General features: G+C 37.6%; 1 protein-coding gene across 1 annotated transcript in view; it reads right to left on the reverse strand.

Moving 5' to 3' along the window:
• Nucleotides 1-20,644, reverse strand: part of LOC149078471 (glutamate-gated chloride channel-like) — a 146,198-nt gene that overhangs the window by 58,368 nt on the left and 67,186 nt on the right. Inside the window, exons 2-3 of the mRNA XM_089240585.1 lie at nt 8,350-8,434; nt 5,640-5,672 (exon numbers count right to left, since the gene is read on the reverse strand). Coding sequence (XP_089096711.1) covers nt 5,640-5,672; nt 8,350-8,426 — 110 coding nt within the window. The 5' untranslated portion in view covers nt 8,427-8,434. The remainder of the gene's footprint in view (nt 1-5,639; nt 5,673-8,349; nt 8,435-20,644) is intronic.

Here is a 20,644-nt window from a genome sequence, read left to right on the forward strand (position 1 = left end):
AACCCTTGTCTTACACAAAATGCGTATAATTATAGTTTTATGGGGGACACATAATAATTACACTAATATCGATGAAACTAATGGTGTGTGATCATGGCGTTATTTGGTGATAAGTGTAGCAAAGTTGAGTCAGGGAATGGGTGGAATTATTTTATTGCAGTTCTCCTATGATTACGATATAAAACCCAAAGTATACAACGTATATGTTCATGTGTTCAATTTCAGTTAAATGTGAAGCTATAAAATATATATACACAGGCTGTTAAAATTTATTGTTCAGCAGACTAAAAATGTTTTCAGATGCAATATACAGGTTGCATAGCAAACAAGGGGTATGGTATTTTACTGGTGAACCGTTGATCCTAGAGTCATACTTCCAATTACAAAAAATATACAAATAATGTGTAGTACTACTCAGATATGTCATTCATGTTTCAAGGGGTTGTATATTTATTAAAATAAAAAAAAAAATTTTTTATACAGTCCCCGTTTGCACCAAAATCCGATAATCCGATTAGGAAGTTTTTGATCTATCTTATTTTGATCTAACAAAAACATTTCCATGTTTTCAATATTCACCGAGATATTCAAAACGAAGGAAATTTGGGAAGGGGAAACCAGCTCTAAATGCGGGAAAATCGTTGTACCTACATTTCAAGCTGTTTTTTTTTTTGGACTTTCCTCCGTCTTTCAAATTTGAATATCTCGGTGAATATTGCACTCAAAAACATGGGAATTTTTTAGTTGCATCAGGAGAAGCATGTCGAAAACTTCCTAACTGGGTTTTGGGGCACATGGTGACTGTATGAAAAGTTAATTTTTACTTTAATAACTATACAACCCCTTGAAACATGAATGTCATATCTGCGTACTACACGAACGTTATTTGGAAACTTTTTCCAAGTGAAAGTAAAAAGGATCATCGCGGTTTGCCAGTAAAATGTCATACCCCCATTTGCTATGCACCCTGTACATTGAAATGCTCCACTTGAAAAGTGGAGGGGACCTTGGACCCTCGCCACCAAGTTTGAAGCTTTTATAACCGATGATTGGGGATTTATTAGTGGTTCATGAATTACGGCCTTATAAATATCGAGAGTTCCGCGAGAAGTTTTACGTGGGGGGGGGGGGGACCCGTGACGTAAAGGGCGTGCAATTGTGGGAGTGACCAAAACAGCGTGAAATATGTGAGTGACCAAAATAGGGTGCAAGTACTCGTAGGTCAGTCACCAAAAGAATAACCTGGAGAGCAAAGGAGGAAAACAGTGACCTAGAAGTTCTGAAAGTATGTGAACGATAAAAGTGAGTTGGACACAGAGACATATTTATGTTAGAGAAACGGGGAAGGTAAGTATATATGTAAGAGGGCGGGCTGTAGTCCAGGGTGGCTAATTACAAGGAATGAATAGTCAAGGAAACTACACACTAGAATTGGTGAAGGGCGGCAGAATTTGTACAGCCCACAGGCGACGAAACCATAAATCCAAGAAAAAGATGTAAACATCTTAAAAGCAGTAAACATATGTAATGAACATAGCCGACGATGCATGCGCATGCGTTCTCATGTCTAAGTTTGGGAATTTCTGTTCGACTGCTTCAATGCTTTCTCTGTGTTATATGCAGTTTACGTAAATAGTAAAAAAATATCATTACAATTAGAACTTCTGCTGCCATCTATGAAACATAAAAAATACTAAACATCAACATATTAAAAAAATTCTGCTGAGTTAGTGTGAGGATCTTTTTTTACCCCAATTTTTAAATAACCAAAGGGAAATGCATTTTACAGGGCTTACTAACGGTATATCACAATGCACAAAAAACAACTGTTAAAATTTAGAAGCAAACTTAAAAATTCAACCGTTCACTGATTTCAATGGAAGTATTATAATAGTTATTTTTTTTATTTAACAGGTGGCAGCAGAGTTTCCAGTTCAACGACGTTTCTTACAGTATTTTATTATACTGTATATTCATTTCCAATATTTTCAACGGTAAGAGGCATAAATTTTTGCGGGACAAAATTTTTTTTTTACTCTTTTACTGGTCGCGCACAAAAGTAGCTAAGAAAAGAGAAGACTGAGTTGGAGAAAAAAATAAATTAATAGCAAACTGAGAAGTAATTCGAGGACCAATAACATGTAAGTAAATAGGAGAAGAAATGACTGGTAGAAGAAATTTGTGGACCACCGGCAACAAATAAATAAATAAGAGAAAAAATTAATAGTAGAAGTAATATGAATTATGAATATAAATGAATAGGTAGCAGACCGGTAAAAATAAATGCATAGGAGGGGAAAAATAAAATAGTGAAAGTAAAATTTGATATTATTAATTATTTATTTTTGCCAGTCCGCAAATTACTCTTCGACTATTTATTCTTTCTTCTGTTTATGTTTTATATAAATAAATAGGAGAAAAAAAAAATAAATGGTAGAACTATTTTGCGGACAGGCAAAAAATAAGTAATTAGCAAAAAAACGATTCGACCCGCTGATGGCTAAGACATATATTGAAATCAAAATAGATACGGTGTAATATTCAAAATTGAATTTGAAATTATGCATTCGTTAAGTAAATTGAGCGAAATGTTTCGCGGACCGGAAGAAAATTCCCACGCACCGGCACCTTTTCACGGACCAACGGGTGAAGAACTCTGCCTACGATTGCCGCAAGCTCGCCATAGAGGCGATTCGCTAAGGACATGCATTAAAAATTTCATAATAATCATGAATGGCATAAGTGAAAATAATCAACAATCACTTTACACCAGTGGTTCTTAATCAAGAGTGACCACAGCCCTGAGGGTGCGTCACGAGATGAAAAAAAGAAATTAATATATTGACTGATTATTCAAGAAGATACAAATGATGAGAAAAATCGAATTTTTGAATTCTTTCAAAAATATACATCATATTTTGACTCATCGTGTTTTTAGCTTTCGCTCGCAGAAATATGTCGCGGGAAATTCGAATGTTTCTTGTTTGAGTGGACTAATGAGAAACGATGGTAATTTAATGAAAAAAAAATTCTTACCTAAATGCGAGCTAGCGCATATTCAAATTTAATTTTAATAAATTAATTCTGATTTAGAACGATTTTGGTACACTGAGTTTGAACAATTCCGAAACTCGCGAAGACAGCTTTACAAATACCGTCAAACGGGGTGAGAATCGCTGATATTTTGCTGTGACACCTATATCTTTCGACTTGGCGCAACGTTTTTGCCACTGCTACTTAGGTCCTGGTGCGCAATCATTTCTTATAATTTTAACTTTAGAGAAATTCACGCTGGAATGGGAAATGTCGGTGACAATACCAACCATGCGTACCAACGTTGAGAATTGTCATGGCTTTAAGTCATAGTAAACCGTACATTTTTGGTATGCTGTGGATTGTCAGAAAGAGATTTCAATCTTCAAGAATCATGTACTTTCTTCTTATTATTTATTAGGTTTTTGCAACACGATTAAAAAAATGGCCGTGTCCCTAAAAAACACAAGAAATTAGCTTTAATCAAATTCAGATAAAATTTAAAGTGTGAAAAATATATTTTAAGCTTAGAATAATTATTCAAACTATAGCGTCGAAAATTTCAAAATGAACAGAATTGAGGAACATTATTGGAAGAATTCTTCTTTAATTTAAAAATTCTTAAATTTTAAAATGTCAATGTTTTTTGGTTGAAAGTTACCCCTCAAACAATGTTTTACTTTTCTACAGCACTAATCTCTATATTCCCAGGGAAAAAAAACCAACTAATTTTCCCATTTTCTTCCTCATAAGTGTATCGGGAGTCTTGTTAGGAAAAATTATATTAATTTTCCATTGTTTTCACAATTAAATACCGTATATACTCGTGTATAAGCCGACTCGTATATAAGCCGACCCCCCTACTTCATGACCACCAAAACCGCAATAAATTGAAAACCCGTGTATAAGCCGACCCAAAAAAAATCCGTGCATTTCAGAGGGAAAAAATTCGTATATTTTCATGCAATATGAATAGCTTACGGAAATTTACAATAGAAAATGATTTACACTTTTTAATCCGTTTCTTCTGAGTCTCCAAGCTCATCGTAATCTATCAGATCATCATAGGGGTGCGTCCAGGGCAGTCTTAAGAGCATCACGGGCCGACGGGCCAAATGATTTTTCTGAGGCCCTAACAGGCAAATTTTCGAAAATCTCAACCAGATCCCATTTTTGTGAGGTCTCCGGGCCGTGTCCGGGTGGGCCCATGCCTTAAAACGGCACTGGGTGCGGCATCTTCGTTTTTATCTTCATCTGGGCTGTCATCGCCATTGTCACTTTCAAAGAGGATATCATCTTCAGTTCCGTCTATCGCATTGCTGATGCAACACTTTTTGAAGGATCTGATGATAATTTCGGTGGAAACCGAATTCCACGCCTCATGTACCCATTGACACACTAGCCCAATGTCAGGTTTCTTCAAGGCACCTCTTTTTTTGTAGTTTCTTTATCATCGGAACTTATTCATTCGATCCACAAATTCCTCAAACAGTCTTTTAGAGCAGTGGTTCTCAACCGGTGCTCCGCGGAGCCCTTGGGTCTCCTTGTGTGCTCTCCAGGGGCTCCGCGGCCGCTCGAGGAAAATATAAAAAAAACAGTGAAATTACAAAAAAAAAACAATTATAAATATTTTTAAACAGTAAAAATAAATCAGAGTAACTTTGATGAATAATTACAAAATTGGCCTACGGGGCTCCGCCATAGGATTTTTTTACTTGTAAGAGCTCCGCGAGTCAAAAAAGGTTGAGAACCGTTGTTTTAAAGGCTTGTTGATGCTCACATCTAAAGGCTGTACAATTGACGTTAGCCCACCTGGTATCGAAGTCAATGATGTTTTCGATTTGTTTGCCTTGGCTTTGACATCATCGGTTCTGTGGAGTTTGAACATACCCCATACCAATAATACCGGTTTCTCGAACACTGCTACAAAAATGACTACTGATTGCGGGGGTCGATATTTTCTTATCAAAAACTGACCCGAGCATAAGCCGACCCCCCCACTTGAGGAACGAAATTTTCCACAAAAAAACTCGGCTTATACACGAGTATATACGGTATTTTAAATACTTTCAGCAACTTTTTTCTTGTATTTGAACAACAAAGAATCTTAGCAAAATTAGGCTCATGCAATATTCTTCCATTACAAAAACCACTGTGGCAATACTCACCCCAAAGAATCTAGCAGAATTTTTATTGCACTAATTTTTAAAATTCGAGATATTCTTAATTTGAGCAATAAAATACGAGAAAAACGATTGTCTTCGCTCACACAATAGTTGTTCGAGCACTACACATGTTAACATCATCTGACAGCGGATGAAATGGTTGTTCTAGAAGTAATACCAGCATAACAAAAACTGAGTAGTATATTTCAATTAGCTAAAATTTTTCCGGCATAAAGTTTGCCAAAAATGAAATTACAAATATCACTCACATAAATGTGTTGGAATATATTTACGCAAACATAAAAGACCAGAAAAATGACAAAAAATGTTCTGGCAATATTTTGGAGCTGATTTGGATTTTCTCTATACGTCTGACAATTCTCACCCCTTGGGTAACTCTCACCCTGTTTGACGGTACTTCTACCATTCGCTCCTACCTACCTTTGCGAAATGGGGTTTTCATCCTTTTTGCTCCTGAAAACAAAAGAAAAACCAGGATTCGCTTGGATGCAAGTGATGATATGCACGTAACTCTTTCAAAGAAAGAATCTCTCTTTAAAATATGTATATTATGAAAAAGCAACAACAAATTAGTCACTAAAAATATACGTCTTATTTTGATTTGGATTGTGTGTTGATATAATGCATCTATGTATATACCGGGTGAACGTGACATGTTCTGCCAAACATTGTAAATTGTGTATTGATATGTTCTGCCAAACATTGTGAATTGTGTATTGATATGTTCTGCCAAACATTGTGAATTGTGTATTGATATGTTCTGCCAAACATTGTGTATTGATATGTTCTGCCAAACATTGTGCATTGACATGTTCTGCCAAACATTGTGCATTGACATGTTCTGCCAAACATTGTGCATTGACATAGTTCTGCCAAACATTGTGCATTGACATGTTCTGCCAAACATTGTGCATTGACATGTTCTGCCAAACAATGTGCATTGTGCATTGACATGTTCTGCCAAACAATGTGCATTGTGCATTGACATGTTCTGCCAAACAATGTGCATTGTGCATTGACATGTTCTGCCAAAAGGGGGGGGGGTGATAGACGAACAGAAATGGAACACGAAACCCTACCAACCGTTTTGTTGTTATGGTAGAAAATCAATTATGGGAAAAAAGTGATTCCAAGAAATCAGCACTCAAACTAAGCACATATTTAGAAAGAACGGAAGAAATCCGATAAGAGAGGTTACATCAATTTTATTGAAATATCTTTATTCAATGGCAAGCTACCAGCGCTGAAAGATTGCCAAAGTTCAAAATCAAATTGTCACCAAAATTGTTCATCGCCAATCACGCAAACACACTTCCAGCTATAATTGGTCAAATTTACCAAAAACTTGACTATTGAAACAATTTTCGAAATAGCTTACAATAAATAATATCGGTGTTCAGGTTAAGGAAAAAATGTCTTTCATTTGCAATACCTCACTGAAATCAGCGTTCCTCGAAGTATATATTCGACAAAAATTCGGAATTGGCGGATATAGATTTTGGCGACAATTTGATTTCGCGCAAAAAATCCCTATATATATAAGGTGACCCTACCTCTATCTACAACATAGTTTCCCAAACTTCTTGTTCTATCGCCCCCTTCCTCAGAATTTTTTTTCCTTCATCGCCTCCATCTCAAGTGAACCCATAGGATTCGTAGCTTCTATCGCCTGCTGGATCATTTCATCGCCCACCACGAGGCGATATTACCCACTTTGGAAAACACTCATTTACAGGTTATCCGTATTTAATGACGAATTTCAAGCACTGAGAGATTGGTGAAGTTAAAAGTCTAATTCGAAGGTTTTAACAACTGGCTGTTGCGAAGATATATTTTGGAAAGAGAGAAAATTCAACTGCCCCTGCGGAGAATTGAACCCACGTCCTTTCACTTTCCGGGTGAACGCAGCAGCAGTTGTGAGCTTGGCCTGAGTCTGGTCCGGCCGTCCACGTGCGGTCCCTTTCAGTGTACACGAGCTATAAGGAAAGATCGAGAGATTCGGTGCCTCTGTAGTCTAGTGCGTTCACCCGGAAAGTGAAAGGACGTGGGTTCGATTCCCCGCAGAGGCAGTTAAATTTTCTCTCTTTCCAAAATATATCTTCGCAACAGCCAGTTGCTAAAACCTTCGTATGGTAGCGGAGAGTGACGTCATCCTTGTAAAAATCTAATTGTCGCCAAAAACTACTAAAATTACTTCAGCGAATGCAGGTTTCAGTGGTGTATTAAAAACAAACGACTATATTTCTCCTCAACTAGATGACCAATTTGGTTTATTCTAGGCTCTTTCGAAAGCTGGTAAAATGAAAAAGTTTTTGGTGAATTTGACATTTGTAACTAGAAGGATGCTTGCGAAATTGCCGATTAAAACTTTTAGCGACAATGCAATTTTGAACTTCGCTAATCTTTCAGCACTTGTAGCTCGCTATTAAATCCAGATATTTCCATGAAATTGTTGTACTTTAAAGGACTTTCTCTGCTCTTTCCAATATGTGCTTAGTTTTAGTGAAGAACTCGCAGAAACTCCGCGAATTGAGATTTTTTTCCAGATTTGATGAATTTTTTTATAATCGATTATATATCCACTGCAACTCGAAAACGGTTTGAGACAGTACAGAGTTGGTAGAGTATTTCATGGTGCACTCTCGGGCTCATCTATCAACTACTTTCGTTTTCCAGAAAAAATACACGTTCATCCTGTATTTTTTGTTCTTGAATGAATTAATTTCTCAATTATCTTTTAAATTTACAAGCAATGATAACGTGATTTCATCCCGTATTCTCAAAGGATAAGTAAGATCTGTCCGGGGAATTTGTTAGGGTTAGTAGACATTCATGCCCGAACCCAGAGATGCACAGTCAGAAGCCAGCTCCATAACCACTGGACCATCGGGCGGCAAAGCGGTCATAATTAGTGGATAATTAATGTAACTGATGGCTAAAAAATTCATTTTCTAACAAATAGACAACACATTATCCAATAGTGTGCGAGAAGGTAAACTGAATAGTGCTATATAGGGGTTGCGGGATGGGGAAAATGTTAAGAACCAACTGCTTTATACTAATTTCAGTTTGAGAATGTGAAAAAAACATGAAATTTCCCATGTTAGACATTTGCAATGAATCTTCTTACTTGTTGTCCGACGCTCCAACCTGAAAACCTGCTGCCACGTGGATTCCCATAATTGTCAGGATGAGGTCAGCCCACATTTGAACGCCTGTAAACATAAAAAATAATACTAAATTAGACTAATTACCATTGAAAAAATATTGGAAAAAACATTTAAATGCAGAAACCTAATCCAATTTTATAACTGACATATTTAACGTCGACGAGATTTTTTAATTTTTGTCTTTCCACTAAATAAAGATTATTCCTCTATATAAGGAGATACGCAAATTTCACAAAAAATATGTCCAAATAGGAAATTTTGAATTTATTCCCAAAAACGTACTAACCCCTAACTACACAATTTTTTTTCATCATTAACTACGAGGCTACGCATTAAGTTATTGTACTTTGATGGAAGCTAATATTTTAGTAGTCACTCTTTCTATGTATAATTTCATCCTCTACCTCAGGGGCTTTTAACCTGGAGCTCAACGCCCCCCTCTCTGGGCGTCTTTGAAGAGATTTTAGGGGTCCGTGAATTGGGTAAGAAAAAAACTACTAATTTCCACATTGCTATGTACTGAAGATTTAATGACTCTATGACAATGAAAAATAATATTTTCATCGTAGGTTTTGTAATTGATGATGCGGTGGGGTCATAGTCTATTTACAAGTGTCAGAAGTGAAATCTTCCTATTTTGCCCCAAAACAGTCAAGATGGGTCCACAAAAAACAGGACACACATTATTTCTAAACCCCTTTCCCTTCTATCTTTCTAGACTTTCCATCTTGTAGAGATAGTCTAGCCCAACTCAGATAATACGTATAGTATTGCATATTACCTGACCCACCATCTGTGAGAAAATAGCGCTCCATCTAACCGGAGAGAATCGCAAGCTAAAAATAAACATAGCACAACATTTGCGATGTGCATTGTGCTTAGTTTCAAATTATTGGGCACATTTCCAATAATTAATAAACCCCTTTGAAAACTTGCCTAAATAAGTTTCTGGAAGTGTAAAAGACAAGCATTGTCTCCTATAGCAGCCGTAATGATGGGGAAACAATCGAGTGACACTGATTCTATAGCATTATGGGGTCATTTTTGAAATTGCTTATCATAGGACCACTTTGAGGCCATACCTGAAGGCAGAGAAAACCTGGTGTATTCCGATAGGACGGGTAAAACGTTTTTTCCGCATTTAACGCTGTTCTTTCCCAAATTTCTTCCGTTTTTCGAATTTGAATACCTTAGTGAATATTGCACTTTGAAACACGGATTTGTTTTTGTTGGCATCAAGAGAAACAGGGCAACAACTTTCTAATTGGACTTTGGGGCACATGGAGATTGTATAAAAAGTTGATGTTTTTTGATTTTAATCACTATGTGAATCCTTGATACATGAATGACATGTGATACACAATACACCACACGTTATTCGGAAACTTTTCTCTAATTGAAAGTATACCTCTAGAACAGTGGTGCGCAACCCTAGGGGTGCGGGAGAGCATTTTGGGTGGATGCGGGATGGCAAAAAATGTTACAACATGCCGACTGATTATTCAGGAAAACTAACATGATGATACAAACTGAATTTTTCAATTGCTAAAAAAATATGAATACACCAAAATATAATTATTTACCTAAACTATTTCGTGGTTTGTTTTCATTGGTACCTCGTATTATTAGCATGTTGTACTTAGATTTGATACTGTCGTGAACGCACATGACTCATGTGAAACGTCAAAAAATTCAGTCAAGTGTCAAAGAAACATTAATCTATAACTTTCGTGGCTGGAAAGTTAATTAGTGGATTAATAAGTGAAGAATGTTTCAATGGATCTTAGTTTCCAAATTTCAAAAAAAATTAGTAAATTCTTTTTTGAATTAATTTTAACAAAAATGTAAGCAAAATTGAATGTACATTTAACAGTAAGTTAAAGAATTCATATAAATTAATTACAGGATAATTAGTGTAATAAATTATGGAAAAATCTCTGAATTTTTTAGCAGTTAAAAAAACAAACGTATTATCCAAGGGTATGCAGAAAAGTAGGTCGTATTGCTCTGAGGGTGCGGGAAGGAAGAGGTTGGGAACTACTGCTCTAGAATCAACGGTTCGCAAGTTAAATGCCATATCTCCTGCTTGCTATGCACCCTGTATATTATATAACGTATTAAATACCCTTCATAAAATTTAATAAAAATGTGATTTGAAAAAAAAAATTTTTTTTCTTCAATCAAGCATCATAAATATGCCTTTGCGCACTTTTATGAGAAAACATGAAAAATTAATAAATTAATATATTTATTCCTCTCTCTGCTTTGAATCCAGAGACAAAATTTGTTTATTGAAAATCCAAGCACCGCTCTCCTCATTTCCTAGTTTTAAGAATCGTGATTCTCCTTCGTTATGTTGCCTACGTACGCGTATAGCCCCATAAAGACAAGTTTTCCCTACCCTTTTATTTACACGTTGCTGCGAAATTTTGTAGAAAAGTAATAACACTGAGTTCATGAGTTCATACGTTTGTGACTAGGGGCGTAATACACCGAACAGAACACAGGGGGCTCTTGTTCCCCCCAAAGGCAATAAAAAAATAAAACTATTTTCAAATGTTTTAGTAAAAAATTGAATTATCGAAAGAAAATACCTTTATACTGTATGTTATCTATCCATTTCTGATCATTTAGAATGTTTTTTGAAGGTTAGTAGCTCAAAATTTCTCTGGAAGAGATTCCTTGTGCTCCCCCAACCAAATCTGCACCTCCAAATGCCGATCAACGCTAATGCTCGTGACTGAGGTTCAGAATATTGTAAAGTCTTAGGCCTTCTCATGGTCAACCCGAGTAACGCAAATTCTACCACAAGTCATTATCCTAATAATTGTTTGGCGCAGCTTAATCTTGATGGTCCTCGCACCAATAAAAAAACAAACTCCACTCTAATCCAATGGTGCTTAAATGCACCCTCCAATGGTTGATGGCACATATCGCAGCAAATTCGTCAGAAAAATATGATATTTGCTTTTGGTGAAGTGCTGTTGTTCACTCTCTAAAAACACCCTCTACCGCGTTTGCTATCGCGATTCGACTGCGCATTCTATGATCAAAAATGCTTGCGGTGTACAGGGTGTTCCGTTAATGGACCGACAAACTTAGAGGGTTGTTAGTAGACACCAAGAGGAACAAAAATGTCAATGGAGCATGGTGTCACTAACCCCGTTCAGAAGGTGAAAATCGCGAAAAACGCATGCAGGTTTCGACATCACGCTGGAACGCAAAAAGTACAAAAATATCTACAAAATGATTTATTTTACTAATTATTGGTGGAAGTGGCGGCCGCTGACGTCATTGCACAGTCTACAACGACCTAAAAACGATTCCCGGACGAGCTTGACGATACCAGGTATGCTTTTGATGTCCGTTTCGTCGTCCGCAGCGCGCGATCCTACCACAGCGCATGCCTTTCGCAACGCTGCTTACGTCAGATATGGTGAGCGAACCCACGAACGCATTCAGCGATCAACTCACATCCGCCTTTCATCTCCTCTGGACTCGAGCCCGCATGTGTTTTTCGCGATTTTCACCCTCTCAACGTGGTTTGCGACACCATGTTCCATTGCAATTTTTGTTCCTCTTGATGCCTACTAACAACCCTCTGAGTTTTTCGGTCCATTACAGAACACCCTGTATAAGCTCCAAAAGTTTGTCCCATGAATTTAGAATCACCCTGTATTTCATGTGAGGAACACGAATGAACTGAATCCCCCTTCCGTTTATCTATCAAATAAAACTTATAATTCTTTGAAATTAGCGACAGGTTTTTAATTAATATGCCGCATGAAAAAAAATATGATACGATATTAGTTAATATTTTCTAAGCAATATTATTAGTACCCTGGATGAAGGTAGGGGTAAAGTGACGGGAGGGCCACATGAAAAAATACGGCCCAAAGGAGGTCATGGGCGAGAGAGAAAAAGGTTAAAAACACTGCAGCACAATACAGGGTGGGCAAAAAGCCCACCGAAACGTTAAAATTAATGAAAACCGGAAAAACAACCGAAATAAAAAACGGTTCGCAGGGTTAGCATCGCTAGGTCACGAGAATTTTTTTTTAAGACAGGGAAAAAATCCCTCAAAATCAGCCGATAGATGACGCTGGAACGAGCGACTTCGATTGAAATATGCAAGTGAGACGGTTATAAGAACTTGCGCTTTTAATCCACAACCAGTTCACCGTTGTAAACCGTGTATGTGAACAAGAATGCTGAGTGCGAAGGATAAAGCTTTGTTGGTGAAGTCGTTTTACGTGAACCAGGAATCAGCGCCCATTGCCTTGCATAAATTTCGAGTTCATAAGCACGTGAGGATTGGAAAAGGGCCTTTAACAGCGACATGCCTCATAAAGCTTGTTTATTGGTTTGAGGAAACTGGAACGCTGGAGGATCGTGTAAGAGTCGGACGACCATGTTTAAGGAAGGCAAACGTTCACCGCTTGTTGCAGCCGAAATGGAAACGTTAGCGGCCGAATCAGCTGCAGGGACCAGCAATGCTCGTGAAGCTTCCAGACGCTTGGGCTTACGACCATCCTCGATACGCAATATTCTTCATGGAATCCTTGATCTGTACCCATAGAGATTGCAGTCGTGCCATGAACTTTTACCAACGAATACCGTACTGAGGGAAGCATTTGCGAAGTGGGCTTTCTCCAAAATCAAACAGAATCCCACCTGGGTCTTTTACATTTCGTTGACAGATGAAATTAATTTTTCGTTTCATGGTGACGTTAATACCCATAACTGTCACATCTGGGAGACTTCTAATCCACGTGAGTACACGCAGAAAGCATTGCATTCCCCAAAAGTGACAGTGTGGTGTGGGTTCACAGGTTCGTTCATCATAAGGATAATTCTTCTTTGAAACGCAGTGCAATAAATGGGTAGAAAACGGCTGTGGTGAATGAGCAGCTATCTTTCAGGAAGAACTTTTAGAGTCAAACATGGGAGAACATTATCAAACGCGCACCCAGTGAGAGCCTCAGTTTCACAAGGATCCTGTTTAGGCCATCTCTCTCTCAGCTCTTCTTACTTTATACTATAATGGCATTCCTGCACCTCTCTCTCTCTGGTAGGAATCATAGCACTTTTTGTTGACGATGCCATCATAGGAAATCTAATAAATGAAATGAAAATCTTCAAGAAATCGTCGAGGCCGTTGAGAATTGGTGTGGCATCAACGCCATTGAACCGAACCACAGCAAGTACCAATTTATTTGGTTCACGAGGAAAACGGATTAGGGAAACGCTCTCATCTACATCTGTGGCGTGACCGTGGAACCAGTAAGAAAAAGTGAAATACCTAGACTGTATTCTAGACCGGCCAATGGCTTTTGGTCCGCAGATTGACTATGTCAGGAACAAAGCCACCCAAGCCCTAGGCATGTTCTCCAAAATGACATTCCCTCAAGCTCGTCTCTCCTTAAAGAATAAAGTCATACTATATAAGTCTATACTTCGACCAATTATGACATATTGTGGCCTCGCTCTGGGCCTATGAGAATCATAGCAACATGCAAAAGCTACAATCTCAGCAAAACAAGGTCCTAAGGTCTCTGTTATCTCCATGTGTTGTATGTGTTATATGGTTTTGTCTAAGAATGATTTTTTAAACATTGAATATTTTAATTTTTCCCCTAATTGCGATCTTTCGGAGCGCATACTGCATTTGTACTTTGTACATGACGTGGCCTTGATTTATGTTTACTCTACACAAACACACTTTCATGCTTTACACATACTTGTACAAACTTGTCTTCACAACGCCTCAGAAAGGCTATTTGTGAGTCGTCAGACAGCCTCATTGGGCTGGAAAACGACGAAATAAATTCTGTTTTACTTTGTTCATTTGACTGATCAGTATCTTCCTAAATAGAGAAAACAAGACGAGAGCTCACTACTAGGTACTTCCCACCAGCGGTAACTTTGTCCATTTGAAATCGGATTAGAAACCAAATGCTTCCAATGAATATTTCATGATTATAGTCAGAGGACATCCTAAATATGGCATAGTGGCCTGTGGGTTCCGACTGAAATTGGCAAACAGTGCATACCCCTGAGTCATTTCTTAGCCATCCCGGACTAGTAGTGCCATTTTCGCCATGATGGTATATTTTATTATTTCTTAAACTACTTAGAGTTTAATATTACCCATATTGAGGTATTAATCTAGGGGGAAAAGAAAGCTTAAGCAGGCAGGAGAGGGGAAATAAAAAAGAAAGGCACTTAACAGGGCAGTGACAGAACGCCACTTCATCAGCCGGTTAGGGCATCATTAAGTTATAATTAATGTTTTTTTAACATTAATTATTCATCATATTGCATATATTACCCACCCTCATTTTTAAAGCTAGCGTCAACTGTATATCATATTAGTAAATAGTAAATGCGATGATATGTTATTAATTGCGGTTAATTATGATTATTTGATTAAATATATATTTTCTACAATAACTTGATATTTTGCTGTTGATCAAATTATTTACACTAAATATAATTGCTTATAGTTGTTGAAAAAAAAATTCTCAAATCCCGGTACCTCCAGTCTTTTCATAACCAAAAAATTTTTGGGTCTGAAAAAAAGCTGACATCTGATCTTTCGGGTAAGTAGATATTTTCCTGAGATTATTCCCTAAGTATTCTGACTATTAAAGAGTTTGGAGGAGATTATTAGCCAGCTTTTGAGCAAAGGCGTGTACGGTGGGCATTCCTATATCGTTTCTTATACTTCTATTCCTGATGAACCAATTGGCTCCCAGCATAGCTCAAGACAATCAACACATAGCATATAAAAGTATGGATCTGATAGCCATTTTGTATACATTTAATTTGTTATTGATAGTCAATGTTGATCTGTTTGCAAGTATGCGTTTCAAAGCGTCTTTTGCTACGTCTGCTCTTCGTATTACATATTTGTTGCCCAAATGTCAGTCGTTTGTCAATTATTATTTCCAAGTATTTAGTACTTATAACAGGTTCAATGAATTTCCCCTCAACCACTATTCCGGCATCTGGGGGTAGATCTAATTTTCGTGTGATCCACGTTGATAGATACTAGATAGAACCACTCACAGCCCCGGACTGATGCAAAGCACCTTACTTCCGTTACCTCAAAAGAGGCAGAGTTGTGTCGGAAAAGTTAGCAAAGGTTTATAGTAGTGGCTCCTCTTGCCCCGTGCTCGCAAGTTTCGAATTACTCGCGTCGTTCTCCCCATGAAGACAGCCATCAACTCAATGCAAAATAAGCCATTTGACAAAAATGGGTGACTGAATCCAATGTCTAGGGAGAAAAATTGCACGTGCGCCCAGTGGCACATAAGGGAGCCGATCTCCCTATTAAAAAGTCTCGCCACAGAGAGCAACAGGCCTACAACGATTAATTATTCAATCATTACACTTCACTCATAGTTAGAAAAAACTGGTGGAAGATGGCAGCACTACACATAACAAGCAAAACACAGAAACAAACTTCACATCAGGTTTCACTACACCTACACGCACATTCCGCATGTACCAATTCGTTAGAGGTTCCGCAAAGGAATATGGACGAGGTGCATGTCTGGGTTTAGTAGTAGTCGCAGTGCGGACTATGTGTATATTCTGTGTATGTGTATATATTGCATGTTCTGTAAGGGGAAGAGCGAGCAGAACACACTGCTCAGCGCTGTGGACGGAGGCTTTGTTTCTTCATTTCCCGTCACAGTCGAGGCGCTGTATATATGTAATTTGTGTGCATTGTGTATTTGGACCATTCTCGGGTCTCTCCCGCTTCAACATGCCAGCTTCTTTTTCTTCTTTCTTGTCCACAAGTCTTTTCCACCCTTCTTTAGAAATCCCAGGCTGCGGTCTCCGGCCCTTATGTGCCACTGGGCGCACGCGCAATTTTTCTCCCTAGTCATTGGATTCAGTCACCCATTTTTGTGAAATGGCTTGTACGTTGCATCGAGTTGATGGCTGTCTTCATGGGGAGAACGACGCGAGTAATTCGAAACTTGCGAGCACGGGGCAAGGGGAGCCACCACTATAAATCTTTGCTAACTTTTCCGACACAACTCTGCCTCTTTTGAGGTAACGGAAGTAAGGTGTTTTGCATCAGTCCGGGGTTGTGAGCGGTTCTATCTATCTATCTACAAATTATCGTTGAATCGTTTGCATACAGGTCAGTAATACCCTTAATGGCCACTGGAAAATCATTCGTGTGATAATTGTGGAGGCAAGGTCCTAAAACACTGCCCTGCACTATAGATGACCTAATTCGTCTAGTTGTAGATATTGTGCAATTGAATTTTACATAAAAAGTTCTTGCTGCTAGATAATGACGCATAGTTTTAATTATGCTATAAAGAATAAGGTTCTTTTGGTTAACTTACAAAATTAGAATTTACAAGTTCCCTACTCATGTTATTTTACCTCAAACAAATGTTAACTGCTAAAATTTTTAAATAAATTTGATAATTCAGTTAATATTATTGTTTTTTAAATATTAGTTGATATCATATGATACTGGATTTTTCTATGCAATCGTTGATTTCAATCGAAGAATTATAACAGTTTTATTTGATAGGTGGCGAAAGCGGTTCTAGTTCTCATTGATGTTTCTTCACATGTAATATAGTACAGTACTATATACACAGTATAATTGTTTTCAATATTTTCCGGAAAAAATATTTTTTGCTGATAAAAAATTTTATTTGTACCCGTTTATTAATTACGAGAAATAGTCACTAAGAAAGATGCAATTTTTTCATGGTGAGTAAGTTTACAAAATAAGGAAGTTTATAGTCTGAGAATGCGTCCGTGTACACCATAGACTAAAGGTATTATTCTATCTCTGTGGTGTACACAGAGTTATTTGTTGCGCAGGACAAATTCCCCATATTTTATAAGGCAGCACAGATAACGAAATTCTGTGAGCAGAGAAGCATGTGAAATAAAAGACAATATGCCTCCTATCTGGAAAAAAAGTTAGAGGGCACATTTCGCATGTAAGAATAAAATCTTTTTCCCCGCGAGTATCTCGTTGCTCATCATTTCCTTGTACCCCTATCCTAGAGCTGGACCCTCTAGACTGAGATCTTCGGTGGAGGCCTCCTTTATAATCAATTTATAGTGAAAGAAAAAAGCCATTCGTCTCGGGCCTCCGTGCTAGAGCACTGCCAGTCCTACCCATACTATATATAGCAAAAGGCTTACGCACAAATCTCGTGATGTCACTGAAGTTGGCTATTTCACCTGTAGCCATTGGATTAACTGTAAAAAAGGGTAAAGATATCGCATGCGTCGGCTTGCTATATCCAATGGCTACAGGTGAAATGGCTTACTTCAGTGACGTCACGAGCAACAGATAGCAAAAGTTTCGCCACAGACAGCAACAGACCTACAAACAGTACAAATTGTAATTCAATCATAAAGCATCACTCACTTCCCTTCGGAAATATAGATGGCAGCACTGAAAAATCAAATACAACACTACATACGCACTCAGACTGTTAACTACACACACAGTTACACTTCCGGCGCAACTCACTAGGTAGTAAATCGCCCATAGATGGTGATAGACCTGAGTCGTGCTCGGTTTGAAAGTAAGAAAGGGACGTCACGAGCTTCTTCTACTATAGATGGTGTTGGAAACGATTGAGGATAGATGCTTGATTTCGTAGTCTGGAGTAATTCACCTACAACTCAGGTGAACACCCCATGATTCAATGATTAGTATCATGATTATTTCAGTTGAAGCCATATGCCAGAGTTTTGTACTGGTGCTTTCCTTCTGGTGATGGGTTTATAACCAAAACTCTTGATTCGTGAATATGCTAATGTTTCCCAATAGGCTGACAGGGCTCCAACTTCATGAGTCATAACCATGAGTTCAACCGGGCACAAGGAGACAAATGTCATCACATTTTGTGGGGTGAGATCTAGGCTGAGATCTTTGGTGGGATTCCAGGTAATATTCATCACGGACCGTTCTATTATAAATTTGTAGTGTTATAAACAAAAAGGAGAATCATCTCGAGCACACGGGCAAGATCCCTACCAGACCTACCCTGTTGTGGGGACCATGCAGGGATCTCAGTTGAATACTAACTTCTACGATACGATGTGGCACAATGATTTACGATGAAAAATATGCAAATTACGAGGTGGTGCCTAGGCCCTCTTTCATTTTGCTCTGGGGCTATAATGTTATTGAGACAGCAGTAGGGACACGCTTTTTATTTGATAAATATTAAAAAATTAGCTTGAGTTTTGCCTCATTATCATCAAGGGTTCCGCGGAATAGTCTTGTAACTATGACGGATTCGACGAGAAACTTTTAGTTGGAAACGAATGATATAAAGAATAGATATAGAATATACAAAAATATCGTACATTGCGCAGTATGTATGGTGTTGGCTGATGATGAACAAGAAATCCAAACCTGCGCTGGGGGATTCGACCAAAGAAAGGAAAATCAATGATAAGATTTTAACAAAGAGCGAAAATATCCTTAAAAAAGAAATGAACCAATTTTTTTCCCAGAAACCAGCTTCTCTAGAGATAGGTGGCCCTTTTTTGGAACAACGAGGAAAGGAGGTGTGTTGAGATGTATTAAGCATTGAATAGCAAAGAGTTGAATTACATTTCAACACTGAAAAGTGTTGAATTTACTTGCGCTTAGTTACATATTCGCACTGTCCCTTCAAAATTATTTCGATGTATATAAATCTGCGAGAATGAAAACACAGTTATAATGAATCTCCCATAAAAAATGCCGCCCTATGCGTCAGCCTCGTCACCTCATGCGTTGGCGCCGGCCCTGATTCTATATTACCCGAATGTACTAAAATAACAGCGCTGTAGATAGTAAAATATACTTAAGAATTTCCACATTATTAATGAAACTACGGGGACGTTAAATAGTTGCTTTTGAAAAGTTCAAGTAGCAGCATTTAATTCCATTCAGAATATTTATATTTTAAAAATAAATTTATAACATCAACAAAAGTTGTTTTTGTTGACCACTGAAAGTAGTTGTATGATTGTATAAAAATCGATGAGTTCATCCCGCAACAAGTCGTTGGAACACAAATTATTATAGGGGAGCTTTACAATAATAAATTTGGGTTGAAAGATAATGTTTTTACGCGGCTTTAAATATACAAAATAACTATATGCTGAAAGGTTTCATTTGTTAGGTTGAATATTTATTTAAACTCACCTGTGACTGGATTCAGCATAATAGAGGGTGAATCCGACCTATCTGAAAAACGAAAGGGAAGGGAGAAATAGACGAGCCCAAGTGGATGATGAAATAACCCACAATCCCTGTCCTATCTCGAACGTTTTCGAGTTATGGTGGATAATCAATTATGTGAAAAAAATTCGTTAAATCTGAAAAACCCAGATTTGTGAAGTTTTTGGGACCCCTACACGCAAACTAAGCGCAGAAAAATACTATAAGTAAACACCAATTCCATTGAAATATCTGGATTTATTGACGAGCAACAAGAGCATAAATATTGGCTAATTCTGCAAATACCTTTCTAGCTACAATCGGTAAAATTTGCCAAAAACTTGTCCATTCCACTAGCTTTCGAAAGAGTCTGAAATAAACCAAATTGGCCATCTAGTTCAGAAGAAACATTTAGTCGTTTCTTTGCATACATCAATGAAATCTGCGTTCGTTGAAGTAATTTTAGTAGGTTTTGGCGGATTTAGGTAGGTTTTTTGTTTAGCATTTCTTCTGTTATTTCCAAATATGTGCGTATAGGTGTCTGAGAAACTTCACAAATCTGTGTTAGTGAGGTGTTTCATGATCCACTTTAGCTCTTCTATCACCCCCTCTCCCCTTTCGTTTGGCAGAATAAGTCGAATTCACCGTGTATATATTCATCAAGTTCACTATCAAGTTTCTCTTTCTCTTCCTAAATTCAATTCGATTCATCTTCATAAAATTTCAATATTCTCATTTTTTTAAAATTTTGTTCACGTATTTCAGTGAAAATGGCCTTATTAGTTTTGGCGCTACCAAGAAGATTTCCAAGTCTATTTCAATTGAAAAATATATAGTCTATCGAAGAATCCAAAATCTTCCTGCACAAATCGTACGAGAATAGCTCAGCACTTTCAATATTCGATCAATTCCATAGTTTTCAGACAGAACTTAGAAATGAAAGTCAACTAAACTCGTATTTCATGACCAAGAAATTAAAGTGCTAAGAAAAGTAACGACACATTTTCGCGTTCAAAGGAATGAAATTAAAGTGGTTTCCC

The sequence above is a fragment of the Pholcus phalangioides genome, unplaced genomic scaffold (genome assembly GCF_987345545.1).
Source record: "Pholcus phalangioides strain wild (caught in Gottingen) unplaced genomic scaffold, Ppha-v1.0 ptg000013l_1, whole genome shotgun sequence".
Classification (NCBI taxonomy): Eukaryota; Metazoa; Arthropoda; class Arachnida; order Araneae; family Pholcidae; genus Pholcus; species Pholcus phalangioides.